We start from the raw sequence: 22,899 nt of genomic DNA on the forward strand, positions 1-22,899 counted from the left end.
ATGAGCATGTAGTTCTGTGTCAGTCAGTAGAGCTTCTCTCGTTATTACTGTCAGAGTTGGACGATTACAACTTCATCAAGGATTGTTGAATGATCAGAGTACATTAACACATACCCGGAAGAGACAAGGCACGTTCCACTGAGCACAGAAGTCAGTTCAACATTTAGTTTTGATTTACATTTGGTTGAATTGTCAATTAACATGAATTCAATGTGAAATAAAAAATGTATTCACCGTGCCATTGGATTTAGGTTAAAAGTTGGGTAAAAACAATATGAATTGCCCTTACGTTGATGACTGACGTTGATGACTTACGTTGATGACTGACGTTGATGACTGACGTTGATGACTGACGTAGATGACTGACGTTGATGACTGACGTTGATGACTGACGTTGATGACTGACGTTGATGACTTACGTTGATGACTGACGTTGATGACTGACGTTGATGACTGACGTTGATGACTTACGTTGATGACTGACGTTGATGACTGACGTTGATGACTGACGTTGATGACTGACGTTGATGACTGACGTTGATGACTGACGTTGATGACTTACGTTGATGACTGACGTTGATGACTGACGTTGATGACTGACGTTGATGACTGACGTTGATGACTTACATTGATGACTGACGTTGATGACTGACGTTGATGACTGACGTAGATGACTGACGTAGATGACTGACGTAGATGACTGACGTTGATGACTGACGTTGATGACTGACGTTGATGACTGACGTTGATGACTGACGTTGATGACTTTTTGCAAATCCAATCAGTTTTCCAGGTTGATTCAATGTTTTTTGGTTGAAATGTGGAAAATGTAGATTCAAACAATTTTTCCCAAGTGGGAGAATACCATTTTGGAACAGTACACATAAAGCGTAACAGAGTATAGGCTGATTGATTAGTTTGTCCGCTTTTTGGGTGAGTGAACACATGTTGGAGAGGAACAAGCCAGGGAGCGAAGCACGGAGGCCCAGTCTCCTAAAGCACACAACAGCCCTGGTGCGCCTCCCCCTTCTCCTCCAGTGTACAGCTCCATAGTCCCAGCTAGTAGACTGACTCATAGTTGTGGACGGCGTCCTTCCGCAAATATTTCGGTGCATGAGGACAGAATTTTGAGGGCACAAACCAGTTGGAAATGTAATATTCAGTAGCCCATCCCGAGTGAAAGTAGTCCCTTATATTGACAAAAATCCATGCGTAAACAAACAAAAACACGAGCAGCAACAAAGCTGGGGGAGGCTCTCGTGATTATTGACTATGTGGATACTGCCCAGACAGTAAAGGCTGGAGAAGACAGAATAAACCTGTGGGGCTAAGCAGACAGAGTAAGTGTTTTGCCCCTGCTAGCTAATGTTGTTATAATGGCATTATTTAATATAGTGCTGTTGAGTACATTGCCGTTGTGTATCGGTATTAGATTGATTTTTAAGTTCCACCTGGTGGTTTAGAGCTAGCACCCATCTAGCTTAGACACTCCTCCCCATACCTGCCTTCCAGACGCAAAGCATCATGGAAGCTGTAGTAATCTCATAATTCTAACAAATTCCTTCCTGGTTTGATAAAAGGCTATATTATAGCTTACTCGCTCAATTTTTGTTAAACACTTACGGGCAATTGGATAACTAGGGCCACTAACAACTTGCTGTGGAGTCGTGGAGACAAGCTGTGGAATGTTCCTTTATGTTTAGGCATTCATTCCAACAAATGGTTAAGTTAATGGTTAAGGTTTGTGATAGGGTTAAAAAATATATAACAAGTGCCTAGAACTAGGATTGAACACGCAACCCTCGGAGTCAGAGCTCGTGGCTTACGCCCATCCGCCATCCCCAACGCCCTAGCAAAACACAAGCCTACTTGTTGGTAATAGCGCTCACCGTTGCCCCTAGTGGCCGCTTACCTGGAAAGACATGGAATTTCCCAGTAGATCTTGATCAACCTGGCTGGTCAGGCAGTGGCACTGTGTGTTACATGGGAGTGAGTAACAGAAGTAAAACCTCCCTAAACTGGGATCTGAGCCAGGGACACGCCTACTTGTACATTTCCCTTACGGCTCATACTCACACATGCGCACACCCACACTCTGACCCACTTTATTGAGCTGAACCTGACTAACCAAGAACAGACCACGAACTAGTTACAATTTGGCCGTAGGTGGTTGAGGGTTACACGCGTACACACAGGAACTAGGTCTTAAATAACTTCAACTGTGTTACCAGATTTTTCGCTGAGCCTCCAGCTACAAGTGTGTCTATAAAAATCCTCCCATGCAGTGTCACTGACATCTACTTCTATTCCCTGACCCCTGTCCTCCCTTATTGTCTCCCTCCATCCCCCCTCCTTCCCTCCTGTTTTCCTAACTGACATAGCCTCTACGGTCCATTCCTTCCCTTCTTACCGCCCTCTAGTCTTACATTTCTCTCCTTCCTCCCATACAATCTCTATCCCCATTTTTCTTTGATAGCCGTCCTCCTCCCCTCCTCCCATCCTCCTCCTCCTCCTCCTCCTCTCTCCTGCAGCTGGCTGGTCGGTCATAAAAGGTGTAAGCTAACACAACGTCTGAAACCTGAAGCACAGCAAACTAACACATCCACTTCAAACAAAAAGAAAGGAAAAGACACACTATGAGTTCAGATCCCTCCATTATGAATGGAAGGGGAGAATGGGGGAGGAAAAAGATTCACCATCAATCCATGAAATCCATCAGAAACAGAGACCCTTCTCTGCTCTGCTGTACCTGTAGTCATGCAATTAGGCCACACTTAATCCCTTTCTTTCCTTTTTTCTTCTCTTTCTTTTCTCTCCATCCATCGCCCTCCAACCCAGAGCCTCGAGGACACACACGGCAGTGACAGATTTCAGAAAGTGACATTTTCTAACATCGACCCCGTTGCTGCACCCTTCAACTGTGCGATGTCATTTCTGTGCCCCCCCTGTGTGTTTGTGTTTGTACGCTCAGCACGCTCACTGGAAGCCAACAGCAGAGACTGAGAACCAGGTCTCCCCACAGTGGCTCTGTGAAGGTCATGATTAGCATAAGAACACTAATGTCTGCTGGTTCTGTCAGAGGAGGGAACAGGAAGCAGAAGCAGACGTATCATGCCTGCATCCCAAATGGTACCCTTTTCACTTTAGTGCACTACTTTTGACCGGTTCCATAGGGCTTTGTTGAAAAGTAGTGCACTATAGGGAATAGGGTGCAATTTGGGACTGAACCCATGTCCCTGTCCTCTCCGAGAGACTTAGCATCTACCAGTCCTGTTCTTGTCAGAACAACACAGATTTGCCCAAACAACAACCCTCAGGTCAACCTCCCTCTCTCCCCATAATAGCCTCGTCTGAGCCAGAACAGTTCATAGGGCAGCAGCCTATCTTCTGTTTCTGTTGCGTGAGATGTATGTACAAGTACACCCCCTGGAGAGGATGGTAGTCTATCGCAAGGCCCAATCAATAATAACAGAACACTTTGTCCCAATGATGAGAATGAATGATTTCAAACCATTCTAGTTATGCATCTTGTTCCTGATAAGAACAGAAAGTTCCGAGCCAGAGAGCTCAACCAGCAAATAAAGTCTACCAACGTCCCTTTACACAAATCATCAATATAACTGCCTAGTGCATTTTATAGTCCTGTATTAGTGGACCGATAGATCCATCTGCAGCGCCAGCGCTGGCAGCACCCCAGCTCCCAATCTACATCAAGTGGCTTTGCATATCGAGTGGGCCATTTAAAACAGTTGATGCTTATCATCACCATCATAATTATCATTGGAAGAGCAGTCATTTTGATGATTAAAAAAAAAGGAAAAAATAATATTTGAATCATTTTTTAATTGTGATTTTTCAGGGGTGCTGCAGCACCCTCAGCACCCCTACTTCCTGGCTGCCCAGGAAAAGTTTGTAATGTCAGTCCTATTCTCATTCTATGTGAAAGACTTTACCTGCTAAGTGTAATTCCCCGGGAGAGTGCCAAACATTCACCCTATAATCTACTATAATACTATATACTGACAAGCTTGCCAATTACCACTATGTAATGGAGGCTGAGAAAGAGGTCAACTCTATCTGAACCCATACACAAACATGCACACAGGACTAAACACTGATATTCTCCCACCCTCTTTAATACCATGCAGCTTCCAGGGGACCATACCAACATCCTGTACCATTTCTACTAAATAACTCAATAAAACAATGAATTGTCCTAGTCCAGATTCAGATGTTGGATAGGGGGGTTTTGTATAGGTGATGAAATTGTCCCAAACATGATGGTTTCTCCCAGTTCCACTATGATTGTAATAGAAATCTGTTAACACTTGGTTGTCTGTCCTGATCGGTGAGCTCCTGATCTCCATAGGCTCCAGCTGTCTGGTGCACCACTTGTGTCCACGCTGGGGACTGCTCTATTGGCCTACCACTAACTCATCATCTGTGCACTGACCGCAGTGACTACAGTAAACAAGCACCTCTCACAGTGACCTCCTCTATTGCCATCAGACAGGTAGGGCCTTCTGTAGATACAACCAGCCTGGATCTCTTGCCATCAGACAGGTAGGGCCTTCTGTAGATACAACCAGCCTGGATCTCTTGCCATCAGACAGGTAGGGCCTTCTGTAGATACAACCAGCCTGGATCTCTTGCCATCAGACAGGTAGGGCCTTCTGTAGATACAACCAGCCTGGATCTCTTGCCATCAGACAGGTAGGGCCTTCTGTAGATACACCCAGCCTGGATCTCTTGCCATCAGACAGGTAGAGATAACTGTAGATACAACCACCCTGGAATGGCAGACTATGAGGCGGCAGGTAGCCTAGTGGTTAGAGCGTTGGGCCAATAAGCGAAATTTGGCTGGATTGAATCCCCGAGCTGACAAGGTAAACATCTGTGGTTCTGCCCCTGAACAAGGCAGTTAACCCACTGTTCCCTGGTAGGCTATCAATGTAAAATAATATTTTTTTCTTAACTGACTTGCCTAGTTAAATAAAATAATAATAATAATTCAACAACCACGCTCGTTCTCAAATATCAGGGTAAAAACATTACAACTTTTATGTTCAGACCATGAAGGTTAGGATAGGCTGGAATGGGGAGATGGTCCAGAGAAAAGTTGAGTTTATGAGTGCTCTGCATCCACTTAGAATATACCCATTTATGAATGGGACAATTACGCACCATGGGAGTTGAACCTGATCTCATTTTTATTGGTTTTAATTGGGATCATCCCACCACTACTTCCCCTCCCCCTGCGGGCTTTTCACAGCAGTCAGGGTCATGACGCATGTCCTCTGTTCACTCTGGGTTTACAGTATGTGTGCTGTGCCGGGCAGAATGCTGTTATTTGTTACCCAATAACTCCCTCCCCAAGGGGCTGCATTCATCACTCTTTAGGGCCTAGACTCTTGGCAATGCACAGAACTTGGCAAGGCCGCCTGAAATCCCCAATATGCTCAACAACAAAAACAAAAGAAAAGGAAAAAAAAAATCACACAATCAAGTGTAAAGGCCCATTGCGCTTTACAGCGAGAGAACCTTCTTTACGCACGAGCGCAGACACACACACACACACACACACTAGAAAGATGATGTATGCACCTCATACAGTATATTAAAAGCCATGGCGTTCATTTATCTGGATTCAGAAGGAAAGAATGTGTGGCCAAAGGGTTCTATCAACAGAAAATAACCCATCCATGGAAACAGAAAACAACTAGAATGGCAATAATCCACCAGGCCTTTATTAATCCCTATCCACAACAATGTGTAATGAAGCAAATGCTACTGATGGATTTAAACTTTAGAAACAGCTGATTGAATTGTATGTACATCATCATAAAATCGTTTTTTTGGCATAATGCCAGCTATTGAACGAGCAACAGGGACAAGGCTGTTTGCCTCTGAGCTGAGCTTTTCCCCATGGGCAGCCTCTCTGGCTCTTCAGCCCAGGCACAACACAGCCAAACAGAAAAGTATGCCTACAGTTAGATCTATGACTATACCATTATCCAACTCACTTCTCGTTTCATGCCTCCTTCAGATGGACACAGAATAGAATAGTACACCAGGTTTCCCAAACTCGGCCCCTCGGGCAAGGCCCAAGTTTTGGAAACCCTGTCTTACACCATAGTGATGTCTTATGGTCTTTGCCTATGGGTCGCCCGTATGATGCCTATGGGTCGCCCGTATGATGCCTATGGGTCGCCCGTCGCCAGATTCAGAGGCTGCTATAGCCGGGCAGCAGTGCATCTAACTCGGCTTACCTTGCTGGAGTAGGGGCCGGGAATCAGCAGCTTCAGCGCCTGCCTCTTCAGCTCTGTCAGCCGGGCGTTGCAGTTCTCACACCATATCCCCCTCTCTCTCTCAGAACCAGGGGAACTCCCGCTGCCAGAGCCGGGCGAACCTGTACCGAAACCTGGCGATCCACCCAGAGACCCGGGAGAACAGGTCCCGATCCCTGGGGATATGGTCCCGGGGGAACCAGAGAAAGAGCCCGGGGAAGAGGTGCCAGATCCTGGGGAGGGGGTGCCTGTGGAGCTAGGCATGGAGCCAACTCCCTCTGGAGCGGGTCTGCTGCTGGTCCGGGACTCCTCATAGGCCTTTCTGTACCATGTCTCCGGGGAGAAGGAGGCTGATTTTGTCGGAGAGGTGTCGGTAATCTGTGGGGAGCACCATAAAGACAATCCTACCTTTAAGGTAACATTTGATTTAAATTGAGGAGACAAACAATAACTCACTAGAAGCACAACTCGGTCCATGGTATAATACTTTATTGGCTAAATGGCAGAGATGCAAAAACCCACGTAGGAAACAAACAGTTTGAACAAAAATGTCTAAAAGCATTAGCCTACAAAAACTAAAGGTGAGTGTGATCTATCTATCTGTTTACTGTTGCGTTCCCTAGCTAGACTACCCGCTTCGCCGCAGTAGCCTAATGAATTGCCAACGGCATTCAAACCTGTAGCAAACATTATGGCATACCCCTACTGCTCTGATGGAATAAACGAGAGCTCTGCTACACTTTTCACTGTTGTTGCTAGTGTTACTGATGTAATCATCCACTCCACATAAAGTAGAAAAATAGACTAGGCTACTAACCCCGTATTTTCTGCTCCTGCTGGTCACAGACCTCTCTTTGGTCCCAGACAGAGAAGTCATGCTGAAGGTGAGGGAAGGGAGGAGTGGGGAGAAAATATCTCGGTTGTTTTACACACAAGGAGACAAAATCGAAGTCAATGAATTCCACGCCCCTCCGCGTGCTTCTCAATCATTAACCAATATCACGCAGATTAGATATCAATATAGCATACGGTCTCCAACCTTGAAAAACAATAACCTAACAGTGATTCCGCTCAAATGTATCCAATACGCGCAATAATTAGTTCCAATCCACAGTCTCCTGTAAAGATGTAAAATCCACAGTGAAAATGTGAACAGGTCCGCCTGTATGAGTGGGGTACAGACGGGTTTCTCTTTCTGGGAGCGACGAAATACAACAAGCAGGGCGGTAGCAGAGTGAATGCTGCTGCTGCTGCACAGGCTCAGCGTAGACAGTGGGGACGCGCGTCTGCAGCGCGGTAGAGTCAGAGGCAGAGGCACAGCTGTGGTATTCCTCTGGCTGTCCGTGTGCCTGCCTGCAGGAGGCTCATCTGAAGCCAGAGGTGCCGACTGGAGATAGATAGATGCTTGCGCACATCTGGCTGGGGGAGGGTGCTCTCTGCCCCTTCCTCGCTGGCGGACCAATAGTGAATCAATGCTTTGTTGACTGACACGTGCCAGCTCATTTGTCCTATGTTAACTTTTGGAGGGAGTAAATGATGACTAGAGAGGGATGTAGTAGGCCTACAGCTGACGATGGTTATGGTTGCAAGATTGCATTAAAAGTATCTGGTGCAGAGGTGGTATGTTCAGTTGGATCAAAAAGGTTTAGGCCTAATCAGTAACATAATTCATAAATACTCATCATCATCATCATCATCATCCGTTGAACAGAATTTCTACCAGCATGTCACCTGTGCAACTATAGGAGAAAAAACTGTATATCACCTTTACTCCACACACTGAGACACATAAAAAGCTCTCCCTCGCCCCCCACTTGAAAAAAAATCTGACCATAACTCTATCCTCCTAAGTCCTGTTTACAAGCAAAAACTCAAACAGGAAGTACCAGTCAAGTGCTCAATATGGAAGTGGTCCGATTAAGTGGATGCTAAGCTACTTGACTGTTTCGTTAGCACAGGTTGGAATATGTTCCGGGTTTCATCCTATGGCATTGTGGAATTTACCACATCGATTACCGGTGTCATTAATAAGTGCATCGACGACGTCTTCCCCACAGTGACCGTACGTACATATCCCAACCAGAAGTCATAGGCAACATCTGCACTGAGCAAAAGGCTACAGCGGCCCTTTTCAAGGAGTGGGACACTAATCCGTACGCTTATAAGAAATCCCGCTACACCCTCAGACAAACCATCAAACAGGCAATGTGGCAATACAGGACCAAGATCGAATCCTACTACACCGGCGCTGATGCTCATTTTATACCTAGGTGTCTGGTTAGACTGTAAACTCTCCTTCCAGACTCACATCAAACATCTCCAATCCAAAGTTAAATCTAGAATTGGCTTCCTATTTCGCAACAAAGCATCCTTCACTCATGCTGCCAAACATACCCTTGTAAAACTGACCATCCTACCGATCCTCGACTTCGGCGACGTCATTTACAAAATAGCCTCCAATACCCTACTCAATAAATTGGATGCAGTCTATCACAGTGCCATCCGTTTTGTCACCAAAGCCCCATATACTACCCACCATTGCGACCTGTACGCTCTCGTTGGCTGGCCCTCGCTTCATTCTGGTCGCCAAACGCCAAGACCCTGCTAGGTAAAGTCCCCCCCTTATCTCAGCTCGCTGGTCACCATAGCAGCACCCACCTGTAGCACGCACTCCAGCAGGTATATCTCTCTGGTCACCCCCAAAACCAATTCTTCCTTTGGCCGCCTCTCCTTCCAGTTCTCTGCTGCCAATGACTGGAACGAACTACAAACATCTCTGAAACTGGAAACACTTATCTCCCTCACTAGCTTTAAGCACCAGCTGTCAGAGCAGCTCACATATTACTGCACCTGTACATAGCCCATCTATAATTTAGCCCAAACAACTACCTCTTTCCCTACTGTATTTATTTATTTTGCTCCTTTGAACCCTATTATTTCTCTCTACTTTGCACATTCTTCCACTGCAAATCTACCATTCCAGGTTTTACTTGCTATATTGTATTTACTTTGCCACCATGGCCTTTTTTGCCTTTACCTCCCTTATCTCACCTCATTTACTCACATCGTATATAGACTTGTTTATACTGTATCATTGACTGTATGTTTGTTTTACTCCATGTGTAACTCTGTGTTGTTGTATGTGTCGAACTGCTTTGCTTTATCTTGGCCAGGTCGCAATTGTAAATGAGAACTTGTTCTCAACTTGCCTACCTGGTTAAATAAAGGTAAAATAAAAACATTAAAAAAAAAAAAAAAACTGGAGGTGGCAGAGTTAGCAAACTATCCCAGATTACAAAGGGAAACCCACCTGCGAGCTGTCCAGTGACGCAAGCCTACCAGACGAGCTAAATACCTTCTATGCTCAATTCGAGGCAATTAACACTGAACCATGCATGCACCAGCTGTTCCGGACGACTGTGTGGTCACGCTCTCCGTAGCTGATGTGAGTAAGACCTTTAAACCGTTTAACATTCACAAGGCTGCAGGGCCAGATGGATTACAAGGACACGTACTCAGAGCATGCGCTGACCAGCTGGCAAGTGTCTTCGTCGACATTTTCAACCTCTCCCTGACCGAGTTTGTAATAACTGTGTTCCAAGCAGACCATCATAGTCCCTGTGCCCAAGAATGCCAAGGTGGCCTCCCGGGTGGCGCAGTGGTTAAGGGCGCTGTACTGTCACATCAGAGGGCGCCAGCTGTCACATCAGAGTCCCTGGGTTCGCGCCCAGGCTCTGTCGTAACCGGCCGCGACGGGGAGGTCCGTGGGGCGACGCACAATTGGCCTAGCGTCGTCCGGGTTAGGGAGGGATTGGTCGGTAGGGATCTCCTTGTCTCATCGCGCACCAGCGACTCCTGTGGCGGGCCGGGCGCAGTGCGCGCTAGCCAAGGTTGCCAGGTGCACGGTGTAGCCTCCGACACATTGGTGCGGGTTGGATGCGCGCTGTGTTAAGAAGCAGTACGGTTGTGTATCGGAGGACGCATGACATTCAACCTTCGTCTCTCCCGAGCCCGTACGGGAGTTGTAGCAATGCTACTACAACAATTGGATACCACGAAATTGGGGAGAAAAAGGGGTAAAATTTTAAAAAATTAAAAAATTAAAAAAAGAATGCCAAGGTAACCTGTCCTAATGACTATTGACCCGTAGCACTCACATCTGTAGCCATGAAATGCTTTGAAAGGCTGGTCATGGCTCACAACAACACCATCATCCCAGACACCATGGACCCAATCCAAATCGCATACCGCCCCAACACAGCCACAGATGACACAATCTCTATTGCATTCCACACTGGCCTTTCCCACCTGGACAAAAGGAATACCTACGTGAGTATGCTGTTCATTGACTACAGCTCAGTGCACCATAGTGCCCTCCAAGCTCATCACTAAACTAAGGACCCTGGGATTAAACACCTCCCTCTGCAACTGGATCCTGGAATTCCTTGACGGGCAGCCCCATGGTGGAGAGGGTAGGCAACAACACATCCGCCACGCTGATGCTCAACACAGGGGCCCCTCAGGATGATGAGACACCCTACAGGGAGGTCAGAGATCTGGCAATGTGGTGCCAGGACAACAACCGGTCCCTCAATGTCAGCAAGACAAAGGAACTCATTGTGGACTACAGGAAAAGGAGGGCCGAGCACACCCCGATTCACATCGATGTGGCTGTAGTGGAGTGGGTCGAGAGCTTCAAGTTCCTCAGTGTCCACATCACAAAGGACCTGTCATGGTCCAAACACACCAACACAGTCGTGAAGAGGGCACAACTTCCCCCCTCAGGAGGCTGAAAAGATTTGGCATGGGCACTCAGACCCTCAAAAAGTTATACAGCTGCACCATTGAGAGCATCTTCACTGGCTGCATCACGGCAACTGCTTGGTATCTGACCGCAAGGCGCTACAGAGGGTAGTGCGTAGTGCCCAGTACATCACTGGGGCCAAGCTTCCTGACATCCAGGACCTATATACCAGACAGTGTCAGAAGAAGGCCCTAAACATTTTCAAAGACTCCAGTCACCCAAGTAATAGACTGTTCAATATGGAAAAAGTGCAGTCTCAAAAACCATCAGGTGCTATGATGAAACTGGCTCTCAAGAGGAGCGCCACATGAAAGGAAGACCCAGAGTTACCTCTGCTGCAGAGGATAAGTTCATTAGAGTTACCAGCCTCAGAAATTGCAGTCCAAATAAATGCTTCACAGAGTTCAAGTAACAGACACATCTCAACATCCACTGTTCAGAGGAGACTGCATGAATCAGGTCATCATGGTCGAATTGTTGCAAAGAAACCACTACTAAAGGACACCAATAAGAAGAAGAGACTTGCTTGGGCCAAGAAACACGAGCAATGGACATTAGAACAGTGGAGATCTGTCCTTTGGTCTGATTAGTCCAAATTTTAGATTTTTGGTTCCAACCACCATGTCTTTGTGAGACAAAGAGTAGGTGAACGGATGATCTCTGCATGTGTGGTTCCCACCGTGAAGCATGGAGGAGGAGGTGTGATGGTGTTGGGGGCTTTGTTGGTGACACTGTCAGTGATTAATTTAGAATTCAAGGCACACTTAACCAGCACGGCTACCACAGCATTCTACAGCGATATGCCATCCCATCTGGTTTGCACTTAGTGGGAATATCATTTGTTTATCAACAGGACAATGACCCAACACACCTCCAGGCTAAGGGCTATTTGACCAAGAAGGAGAGGGATTGAGTGCTGTATCAGATGACTTGGCCTCCACAATCACCTGACCTCAACCCAATTGAGATGATTTGGGATGAGTTGGACCGCAGAGTGAAGGAAAAGCAGCCTACAAGTGCTCAGCATATGTGGGAACTCCTCCCAATACTGTTGGAAAATCATTCTAGGTGAAGCTGGTTGAGAGAATGCCAAGAGTGTGCCAAGCTGTCATCAAGGCACAGGGTGGCTACTTTGAAGAATCTAAAATAGAAAATATATTTTGATTTGTTAAACACTTTTTTGGTTACTTATTTCATAGTTTAAAATATATATATATATATATATATTTAACTTTTATTTAACTAGGCAAGTCAGTTAATAACAAATTCTTATTTACAATGACGGCCTACACCGGCCAAACCCGGACGGCGCTGGGCCAATTGTGCGCCGCCCTATGGGACTCCCAATCACGGCCAGTTGTGATACAGCCTGGATTCAAACCAGGGTGTCTGTAGTGATGCCTCTAACACTGAGATGCAGTGCCTTAGACCGCTGCACCAAATAGTAAAAATAAAGAAAAACATTGAATGAGTAGGTGTGTCCAAACTAGAGACTGGTACTGTATATATCTATATTATTTTGCTAATCTTTTCATACTTTTTAACTTGGCATTGTTGGGAAAGGGCTCTTAAAGTAAGCATTTCACAGTTAACTCGACACCTGTTGTATTCAGCGAGTGTGACAAATAAAATTGGATCATCATCATCGTCATCATCACCACCACCACAGAAACAAGGTTTGTCTATGCAATAAGCTATTTAACCACTCCTTGGAGAGGTTTTACTCAGAACACAACAATTTAATTTGTGTTCTTTTCATGAATATCCTCATTCAATTAATCTGTGCTTCACATTCCGATGATTATGCACATAAGGTGGTGTGGTGCTGATGGTGTCGTGAATGAAAGCATATTGCTGCAGTGATTTATATAGCGTGGTGTTGCATGTTGTTTATGGATACACAGCGCCATCTGGTTTCACTGCATGGCCTAGCACAACAGAGGGAGAATATTTGGCAATAAACCCGTGCATGGTCTAATTACAGGCCTGGCCACGCAGGTCTAGTTACAGGCCTGGCCAAGCAGGTCTAGTTACAGGCCTGGCCATGCAGGTCTAGTTACAGGCCTGGCCATGCAGGTCTAGTTACAGGCCTGGCCATGCAGGTCTAGTTACAGCCCTGGCCATGCAGGTCTAGTTACAGGCCTGGGTAATTCCAGTCTTCTGGGGCCTGATTGGTGTCACACTTCTCCCCATCCCTAGCAAACACACCTGATTTAAACTAATTGCATTTTTATCTGAAGATCATGATTAGTCGATTATTGGAGTCAGGTGTGTCAGCTGGGGCTGGGGAAAAAGTGTGACAACAATAAGGCCCCTGAAGACTGGAGTTGGCCAGGCCTCTAGCACAACAGTGGGAGATGTACAATATTTGGCGATAAGCCCAAAAATGTTTATGACACTGCAAACATTTACAATACCACATTATATTCTGTATTAGACTATAACAATATAGCAATTACGCAAGACAACGGTTACATTTGTCATTACTCCCAGCAGGAATGTGAATATGTTTGTGTGTGTGTGATTGAGAGTCTATCTGGGGTCATCCACGGTCATCATGCTAACAAAGTCTTTGTAGAAGATGAGGTTCTTGTCAGGGTCCATTGCAGCTGACAACATCTCCTCCATCTCTTCCTGGGTGAAGGGCTCTCCTGCAGAGAGGGACACATACCCACAATAGATCTTTGTCGATCCATTATACAGAGACAACCAAAACATTTGCTAACACAGCACCAAACACTCCATACACACACACACACACACACACACACACACACACACACACACACACACACACACACACACACACACACACACACACACACACACACACACACACACACAGGGTCAACCACAGAGAAGCACCCCTGGAGAAGTTTAGGGTGTGCCTTGCTCAAGGTAACAACAGTAGGTGGCCCCTGAGGTATTGATGGCAGTTGCCAGACTGCCTTTATAACCTCGAGGCTACTTCCACCCCCTAGCAGGGTTTCTCAAGGTTGATTCTGAGGAACCATTATATGCTGCATGTCACTCCAGCTGAGCATCCATTACATACTAATAAGTCATAAGTACATATGCTAGGTCCAAGGGAGCCAACACACTGGAAACCGGTAAGAATGAACACTAAAGTCAACATAGACTTTATATATCTCCCAGTATTGCTGTTCTGGGAGATATATAATCATATAATGCTTGTAGAGTGGATTGTTATCTGTCAGTGTCGGTCTGTCCAAACCTTGGACCACTAGAGGGCGTAATATCATCTTGCCTTACACAAAGCCCACATAACTGTTAATAAACAGTGACAAGATGTGATATATTTGTGACTTCAGGCCAATGATTCTGTGGTTTTATGTAAGGAGCTCTATGTTGCTTTCAACTTACCTTCCTGTGTCATGTACTTTGTGAGCTCCTCCAGTTCCAAATGTCCCTTTTTCTGCTTATCTAGAACCTGCAAATTTGAGATGTTTTTTCCTCTTAGCAAATAAGACGATCATAGAGGGAACCCAAGGTATGATCCTATACAGTCTGCATTAACCCAAGATTACTTATACAGGCTGCAATAGAGGTAACCCAAGGTAACCTATACAGTTGTGGCCAAAAGTTTTGAGAATGGCACAAATATAAATTTTCACGAAGTCTGCTGCCTCAGTTGGTATGATGGCAATTTGCATATACTCCAGAATGTTATGAAGAGTGATCAGATGAATTGCAATTAATTGCAAAGTCCCTCTTTGCCATGCAAATTAACTGAATCCCCAAAAAACATTTCCACTGCATTTCAGCCCTGCCACAAAAAGACCAGCTGACATCATGTCAGTGATTCTCTCGTTAACACAGGTGTGAGTGTTGATGAGGACATGGCTGGAGATCACTCATTCTGATTGAGTTCGAATAACAGACTGGAAGCTTCAAAAGGAGGGTGGTGCTTGGAATCATTGTTCTTCCTCTGTCAACCATGGTTACCTGCAAGGAAACACGTGCCATCATCATTGCTTTGCACAAAAAAAGGCTTTGAAGGCAAAGATATTGCTGCCAGTAAGATTGCACCTAAATCAACCATTTATCAGATCATCAAGAACTTCAAGGAGAGCGGTTCAATTGTTGTGTAGAAGGCTTCAGGGCACCCAAGAAAGTCCAGCAAGCGCCAGAACCGTCTCCTAAAGTTGATTCAGCTGCGGGATCGGGGCCCCACCAGTACAGTGCAGCACAGTGGAGTGCATCTGCACGCATAGTGAGGCAAAGACTTTTGGAGGATGGCCTGGTGTCAAGAAGGGCAGCAAAGAAGCCACTTCTCTCCAGGAAAAACATCAGGGACAGGCTGATATTCTGAAAAAGGTACAGGGAATGGACTGGGGTAAAGTCATTTTCTCTGATGAATCCCCTTTCCGATTGTTTGGGGCATTTGGAAAAAAGCTCGTCAGTCAACAGTAAAGCATCCTGAGACCATTCATGTGTGGGGTTGCTTCTCAGCCAAGGGAGTGGGCTCACTCACAATTTTGCCTAAGAATACAGCCATGAATAAAGAATGGTACCAACACATCCTCTGAGAGCAACTTCTTCCAACCATCCAGGAACAGTTTGGTTACAAACAATGCCTTTTCCAGCATGATGGAGCACCTTGCCATAAGGCAAAAGTGATAACTAAGTGGCTCGGGGAACAAAACATCGATATTTTGGGTCCATGGCCAGGAAACTCCCCCGACCTTAATCCCATTGAGAACTTGTGGTCAATCCTCAAGAGGCGGGTGGACAAACAAAAACCCACAAAGTCTGACAAACTCCAAGCATTGATTATGCAAGAATGGGCTGCCATTAGTCAGGATGTTGCCCAGAAGTTAATTGACAGCATGCTAGGGAGGATTGCAGAGGACTTGAAAAAGAAGGGTCAACACTGCATATATTGACTTCATGTAATTGTCAATAAAAGCCTTTGACACTTATGAAATGCTTGTAATTATACTTCAGTATTCCATAGTAACATCTGACAAAAAATATCTAAAGACACTGAAGCAGCAAACTTTGTGGAAATTAATATTTGTAACATTCTCAAAACTTTTGGCCACAACTGTACAGTCTGCAGGGAATTAACACAAGATGATCTATACAGTCTGCAATTGAGGGAATTAATCCAAGATAACCTACACAGTCTTCAATAGAGGGAATTAATCAAAGATAATCTATAGATAACCAACACACTCTACATACAGAACCTATACAGTCCATTACCTCAAAGGCCTGGAGCATAAGGTCCTCTGGGATGGGCCGGAACCTGCAGAGTACACACACACACACAGATAAGAAGTTACAGAACACACACACCTTTTACACACACACACATACAATCGCATACAGAACATTACAGCAAGTAAGTCAACTATATCAATCATAGTATGTTTGTAAAAGGTGCTGCCAACAGAGTTTTTATCTATAACTGAGACCAGGCAGGAACAGGTTAGGGTCATTATGCATGATTTATCAGGGAGTTACGACTACCTCTTATATTAGCTATACCTCCTCCTTCTGGACAGACCTACTCTGTCTGTATTTGGAGTAGGATTTAGTTGCCCCCTACACTCTGTGGTAATCCGGGAGGTCTACCCTGTGGGTTGGTGATCGAGGGGAGGTACGTGCCGCGACGTTGGCTCCCTGTGCTGGGAGTACACGGTCTGGGTACCACGGCGCTGACGGTCCCAAGTAGAGATAATTAGGGGAGAATGCCAACCAGCTGTGCAGACCACATAAAGGGAGCACCGTGGCACACCGCGAGGGAGACAGAGAGAGAGAGGAGCCACATTTGAGAAGTGACAAACCTAGGTTATTTTGTTGTTATGGTAATTTTGTTGCCTAATAAAGTTGTGTTTTCTGACTAGAACCTCCCTGTCTCTGTGTTCATCTCGGCACGCTCAACCCAACACCCAACGGTTTACCACACATGGTGGAGAATACGGGCACCTCAGTAGCTTTGGGTGCCGTGGGGTCGAGCGTACGGAGATTGCCATGGAGGAACTGGTGGCTCAGTTTATACTCAGCCAACAGAAGCAACAGGCTTTCCAGAAGCCAGCGCTGGAGGAGCAGCTCCAACAAAACAGACTGGTAACGGAGGTAGCCTAGTTGAAGGGTGGGATGGCTCATGAGTAAGTTTCTGGCTAAGTAAATGGAGGACGATGACTTGGAGACGTTTTTGTGCACCTTCGAGAGGACGGCACAGAGGGAAGGGTGGCCCAAGCCCGAGTGGGCCAGCCTTTTGGCGCCCTATCTCTCCGGGAAGGCCCAGAAGGCCTACTTCGACTTGAACGCCGACCAGGCAGCAAATTATGAGAGACTCAAACGTGAGATTCTGAGCCGTTATTCATCCTCGCACGCCGTGCACAACTGGTCCATGACTGGGCCTTTGACTCCACCATCTCCCCTGCGCTCAGATGAGCGACCTGGTGCGCCTGACCAAGGGATGGCTACTGACCAACGTACCGTCCCTCCCGACAATCAATAAGGTACCTTCTGGCCCTCAGCACCTTCGGGCCCTGCCCTACTAGATGAGGAAGGCGACGAACCCCCAGAGCCTGTAGGAATTGCTGACTGCGGTGGAAACCTACCAGAACACCCAGGACTTGCTGAAAGGTGCCTGGGCGGAGAGAGTGGACGCAGGGAGGGGGAAGAAAAGCACAGAGGCGAGGGGCAGAAGGCGGCCCGTACGGAACCAGCCAAAGCTGCGAAGCGGGAGGTCAACCCGAACCGATGACGACATCCACTGCTGGACCTAGATCAGAGGCGCTGCTATGAGCGCGGCAAGCCAGGAGACATCGCATGGCGCTTCCCCGGCCGGGAGGAGTCCATTCCCTTCCGCATCCCCCAGCTCCGGGGTAATCCGGATGGCGAGTTGTGTCATCTCCTGTTGGGCGCACACCGAGACGGCCCCACCGATGGTTCCAGTATGAATCGATGGCGTCGACACCAGCGCTCTGCTGGACTCTGGCAGCATGGTGACCCTGGCCCAACCACAGTGGCTCACACGAGAGGGAAAAGACGAACCGGGGGGCGAGGAGAAATCAGTGTCCTGTATACATGGGACACGAAGAGGTACCCAACATTGCCGGTGCGGCTAACCACCCCAAGGGGGGAGTGCCAGATGCACGTGGGGGCTGTTCCTAACCTGCCCTTGCCCATTCTCGTTAGAGATTGCCCTCTCTTCCAGACACTGTGGAGGAGGGACCTGGGGAGGCGTGCGCAAGGTAGGCAGGAGAGGAAAAAGGATGGTCATCTGTGCAATCCACTCCCCGCCACGAGAGGTGTCCACCGGGCCCGAGTCGGACCAGGAGGAGGGAGATGACCCAACGCCGGGAAGCGAGCCGTCGTCCGAGGAGGACCTCTGGCTTCACTTTATGGAGGTGGAGGCACTCGACGGACCGACCGACACAGGAATCCTCACAGGCCAGTTCGGGACAGCCCAGTTAGAAGACCTCAACCTCCAGAACGCGAGGGGCCAGGTGATTGTGGTGGACGGCATGCTATTACCCGGGGTAACTGAGTGGCGCTACCCCCACTTCGACATCAAGCATCATTTATTGTATCAGGTAGTAAAGCACAATGGGGAGACAAAAGGAGCTCTTCCAATTATTCTTACGGTGGGTATTCCGCAGGAAGCAGATGCTGAAGAAGATCATCGAGAGAGACAGGAGGCACTGGGACAAGCTGCTGCCCCACCTGATGTTCTCGTGCGCGAGGTACCCCAAATGTCCACTTCTCCCCCTTTGAGCTCTTGTATGGCCGTCGGCCCCACGGACTGCTGGACCTAGCCAAGGAGGTCTGGGAGGAACAACCGACCCCCCTTCGCAGTGTGGTGGAAAACATGGAGGAGATGAGGGAGAGGATGACGGTGATTTGGCCAGTGGTGAGGGAGCACATGGCCCAGGCACAACATACCCAGGAGCGTGTATACAACCAGGGGGCCCAACAACGAGAGTTCCACCCGGGTGAGAAGGTCTTGGTGCTGATCCCCACAACGGAGAGCAAATTCCTGGCTACTTGGCATAGGCCCTACGACATCGTGGAGCGAGTAGGAGACATCAATTATAAGGTCCGCCAACCGGGGCGGAGAAAACCCCTTCAGCTTTACCATGTGAACCTACTGAAGAAGTGGTAGGAACGAGAGCCGCTGTGCTCAATGTGGACCCAGCCACAGCAGAACCCGCCCTCTTTCGAAGTTTCCATGGGGAAAGACCTCAGCCCAACACAACAGCAAGCGCTTCGAGAGTTGGTCCAGCGGAATACGGCCATGTTCTCCGAGGTGCCAGCCGCACGGATCTCGTGGAACATCATATCCACACACGTCCGGGAGAAAAAGTGCGGGAACAGCCATTCTGGATACCAAAATCCCGGAGGGCAGCGGTCCAGTGGAAAGTGATGACAATGATAGAGATGGGGGCACTGGAGGAGTCCCACAGTGAGTGGTCTAGCCCTATGGTGCTGGTACCAAAACCAGACGGAACCGTCCGCTTCTGCAACAACTTCCGGGGCCTGAACGAGATCAGTGAATTCAGCGCCTACCCCATGCCCCAGGTAGACAAACTGATCAACCGCTTGGGGAAGGCAAGATACGTCAGCACCCTGGACCTGACAAAGGACCTTCTCCCTGGACCATCTCCATCTCTACCATTACCGGGTCCTTCCTTTCGGGCTCCACAGGGCTCCAGTGAGCTTTCAGCGACTCATGCACTGTGTGTACGTTGCTGCTTATTTAGATTATATAATCGTGCACAGTGACAGTTGGGAGTCCCATCTCTGTAAGGTTACAGGCCGCGGTGGATGCGCTAAGGGATGCGGGGCTGACCGCGAACCCCCACAAGTGCAACCTGGGCTACGCTGAGGTGGAGTACCTGGGCTATCGAATCTGGGCAGGATAAAAAAATAATAACAGAAAAATCAACCAAGAGGCAGGTGAAGTCGGTCCTGGGGTTAGCAGGCTACTACACTCGATTTGTACCTAACTTTGCTGCAACAGCTTCTCCCCTCACAGACATAACGAAGGCACACCTACCCCAGACGGTGCGATGGACGAAAGACACAGAGACGGCATTCCAGGCCCTGAAGGACACGCTATGTTCACCCACGGTACTCGTCACCCCGGGCTTCTCAACAGACCTCCTGGTCCAGACAGACGCGTCTGAAACTGGGGTAGGGGCCGTCTTGTCCTTAGAGCAGGACGGTGAGGAGCACCCTATCATGTATATCAGCAGGAAGCTCCTCCCGAGGGAGAAGTACTCGATTGTCGAGAAGGAGTGCCTCGTCGTGAAGTGGGCGCTGGACACCTTTAAGTATTACCCCCTCGGGAGGAATTTCCCCCTGATTACTGACCATGCCCCCCTTGTGTGGATGGCAAGCAGTAAGGACACGAATGATCGCATCACCTGCTGGTTTCTGTCATTACAGCGTTTCTCTTTCTCTATCATCCACAGGTAGGGGGGACAGCACGGCAATGAGGACACCCTCACCACGGGGGGATGCAAACCTAGCCCTGGGAACACCTCTCTCCCAGTCAGGGCTAAGGGGGGAGGGCAGTGTGCAGTATCCCGGAAGTCTACCCCGGAGGTTGGTGATAGAGGGGAGGTCCGTTCCGCGACATTGGCTCCCTCTGCTGGGAGTACACGGGCTGGGCACCCCGACGCTGATGGCCCCAAGTAGAGGTAATTAGGGGAGAGTGTCAACCAGTCTGTAACGATTGTCTTTGGGTGAAAGAGAGGAGGACCAAGATGCAGCGTGATGATAATCCATATTTAATGGGAATACTTCTTAACAATCAGAGACAACGATAGACAGCTGCCTCTAATTGAGAACCAATCTAGGCCCACCATAGACGTACAAAAACACCTAGATAGGAAAACACCCCCATAAACATACAAAACCCCTAGACAAGGCGAAAACACATACATCACCCATGTCACACCCTGACCTAACCAAAATAACAAAGAAAACAAAGAATACTAAGGTCAGGGTGTGACACAGTCATGCAGGCCACATAAAGGGAGCACTGTGGCACACTGCGAGGGAGACAGAGAGAAAGGCATGGAACCGAATCTGAGAAGAAGGACCAAGCCAAACTTAAGTTATTTTGTAATGTTTATTTTGTTGCCTAGTAAAGTCATGTTTTCTGACTAGAACCTCCCTGTCTCTGTGTTCATCTCTGCACGCTTAACCCAACATCCCACGATTTACCACAACTCTTAAAAAAAAGGTGTTATCTAGAACCTAAAATGGTTCTTCAGCTGTCCCCATAGGAAAACCCTTTAAAGAACCATTGTTGGTTCCATATAGAATCCTTTCCACTGAGGGTTCTACATGGAACCCAAAATGGTTCTACCTGGAACCCCAAATGGTTCTACCTGGAATCAAAAAGGGTTCTCCTATGGGAACAGCAAAGGACCCTTTTGGAACCATTTTTTCTTAGAGTGTAGACACTGATCTAAGCTAAGTGTTCTTACAGGTAGCAACAGAGGCAGTGTTTCCAGAAAAACCTACAGCACCAGTTCTAGGAATTCCTAGAAACTACCCAGACAGCCAGACAAGTCAAGTACAGTCAGATCCTCCAGTTTGTCTCTGTCTATCTGAGATCAATGTGTTTCAACTGATTGTATGACTCTCTACCTCTTCCGCTCTCTCTCCTTTGTTCTTACATTGTCTGATACAGCCCCATGCAGCAGACTCTGTGCATGCCTCTTTCCAATGTTCTTACTTGCGCTCCATTAGAACCTTGGTCATGGTGGGGAGGAACTTCTCAAAGCGGATGTATCCTGTTGGCTCCTCCTCCTCAATCTAGGGGAAGAGTTTGTTCACAAATATTATGGTCTGAATTGGAGCAAAATTTCTGGGGAATTTACTATATGTGAGTGTTGGTCCTTTTTTTTTACTTCTACATTACGTGATTGTCCCCTGGCTTCTAACGCCCTTCTACCTTTGCATTTATTCTTTGAGAAAACAGAGTACAACCAGCCATACCTGTTTAGTTAAATATGTCCCATTGTTGTCCTCTCTATGTTCATGTACATATGCACGGTTGACTGTAAGCCGCTTTGGATAAAAGCATCTGCTAAATGACATACTGTATACTATTATTATGTTATTATGTCTCTGATCAAAAGGATGCCCTTACCTCTGCTATGACGTCATGTAGCTCCCCTTCGTTAGGGAAGCAGCCTAGGGAGCGGATGATAGTGCCTATCTCCCTTTGACAGAAGCACAGCACCGGAGTGAAAACATCACCACCATATAATACAACACTGTATAAACCTAAATCAGTGTTGTAAGCCTATTTGGTATCATGTCTGTTGTAAGCCTGTCTAAGTGGGCCTGACTATATCATTCTGCTCACCTGACATCCACTGTCTTGTTGAACTCGTGGTCAAACACATCAAAAGCAGCGCGGATCTTCTTGTGGACCTCCGATACTATGGCCTCTACAACAGCAAATACAACAGACAAATCAAAAGCCCGTCGTTAGTTGAAACTAGTGCCACCTTTCAAATGTATCTCAAACTAGCTGTATCTACAAGTTAAAGCGAAAAAACAACTATTTAAATAGATTTTGAAGCCCATTTCATACCTGCGCTTTCCTTGTCTTCCGCCATTTTCTTTATTTACTGTTGTTGCTAGGACACCATATATAGCTTTTGATTGGCAGGACCACTCTAAACGAGTGCAGGACTCAACGTTTTGGAAAGTTCCAGCAGACACTTGTAAAATAGAACTGGCCATGCCTCTCGGATGTAGACCAAGCAATCTGTTGGCTCTATTCAAGGCATTTCTATCATTATC

At 47.2% G+C, this 22,899-nt stretch overlaps 2 protein-coding genes across 3 annotated transcripts in view; both read right to left on the bottom strand.

Moving 5' to 3' along the window:
- kif26ba (kinesin family member 26Ba) overlaps positions 1-7,657 on the bottom strand; it is a 212,402-nt gene extending 204,745 nt beyond the window's left edge. For both annotated transcript variants that reach the window (XM_036955054.2, XM_036955053.2), the window contains exons 1-2: positions 7,105-7,657; positions 6,270-6,665 (exon numbers count right to left, since the gene is read on the bottom strand). In XM_036955054.2, coding sequence (XP_036810949.2) covers positions 6,270-6,665; positions 7,105-7,164 — 456 coding nt within the window. In that variant the 5' untranslated portion in view covers positions 7,165-7,657. The remainder of the gene's footprint in view (positions 1-6,269; positions 6,666-7,104) is intronic.
- Positions 7,658-13,458: 5,801 nt separating this feature from the next.
- On the bottom strand, positions 13,459-22,839 carry drc8 (dynein regulatory complex subunit 8). Its single transcript, XM_021574682.3, has 7 exons — positions 22,688-22,839; positions 22,457-22,541; positions 22,238-22,310; positions 21,821-21,900; positions 16,321-16,363; positions 14,476-14,542; positions 13,459-13,742 (listed from the first exon to the last, which is right to left on the bottom strand). The coding sequence occupies exons 1-7, from the start codon at positions 22,710-22,712 to the stop codon at positions 13,624-13,626; spliced, it is 492 nt and encodes a 163-aa protein (XP_021430357.1). The 5' UTR covers positions 22,713-22,839; the 3' UTR covers positions 13,459-13,623.
- Between the last annotated feature and the right edge of the window lie 60 nt (positions 22,840-22,899).

The sequence above is a fragment of the Oncorhynchus mykiss genome, chromosome 19 (genome assembly GCF_057628025.1).
Source record: "Oncorhynchus mykiss isolate SJ-2025 chromosome 19, ASM5762802v1, whole genome shotgun sequence".
Lineage (NCBI taxonomy): Eukaryota > Metazoa > Chordata > Actinopteri > Salmoniformes > Salmonidae > Oncorhynchus > Oncorhynchus mykiss.

What these genes read in the sequence shown, in the direction of transcription:
- drc8 (XM_021574682.3), bottom strand. Translation starts at nt 22,712, where the DNA reads ATGGCGGAAGACAAGGAAAGCGCAG. An exon ending in TACATGACGTCATAGCAGAG is followed by an intron (nt 21,901 to 22,237) that starts GTAAGGGCATCC and finishes CTCTTCCCCTAG; the next exon opens with ATTGAGGAGGAGGAGCCAAC. An exon ending in TTATGCTCCAGGCCTTTGAG is followed by an intron (nt 14,543 to 16,320) that starts GTAATGGACTGT and finishes TCAAATTTGCAG; the next exon opens with GTTCTAGATAAGCAGAAAAA.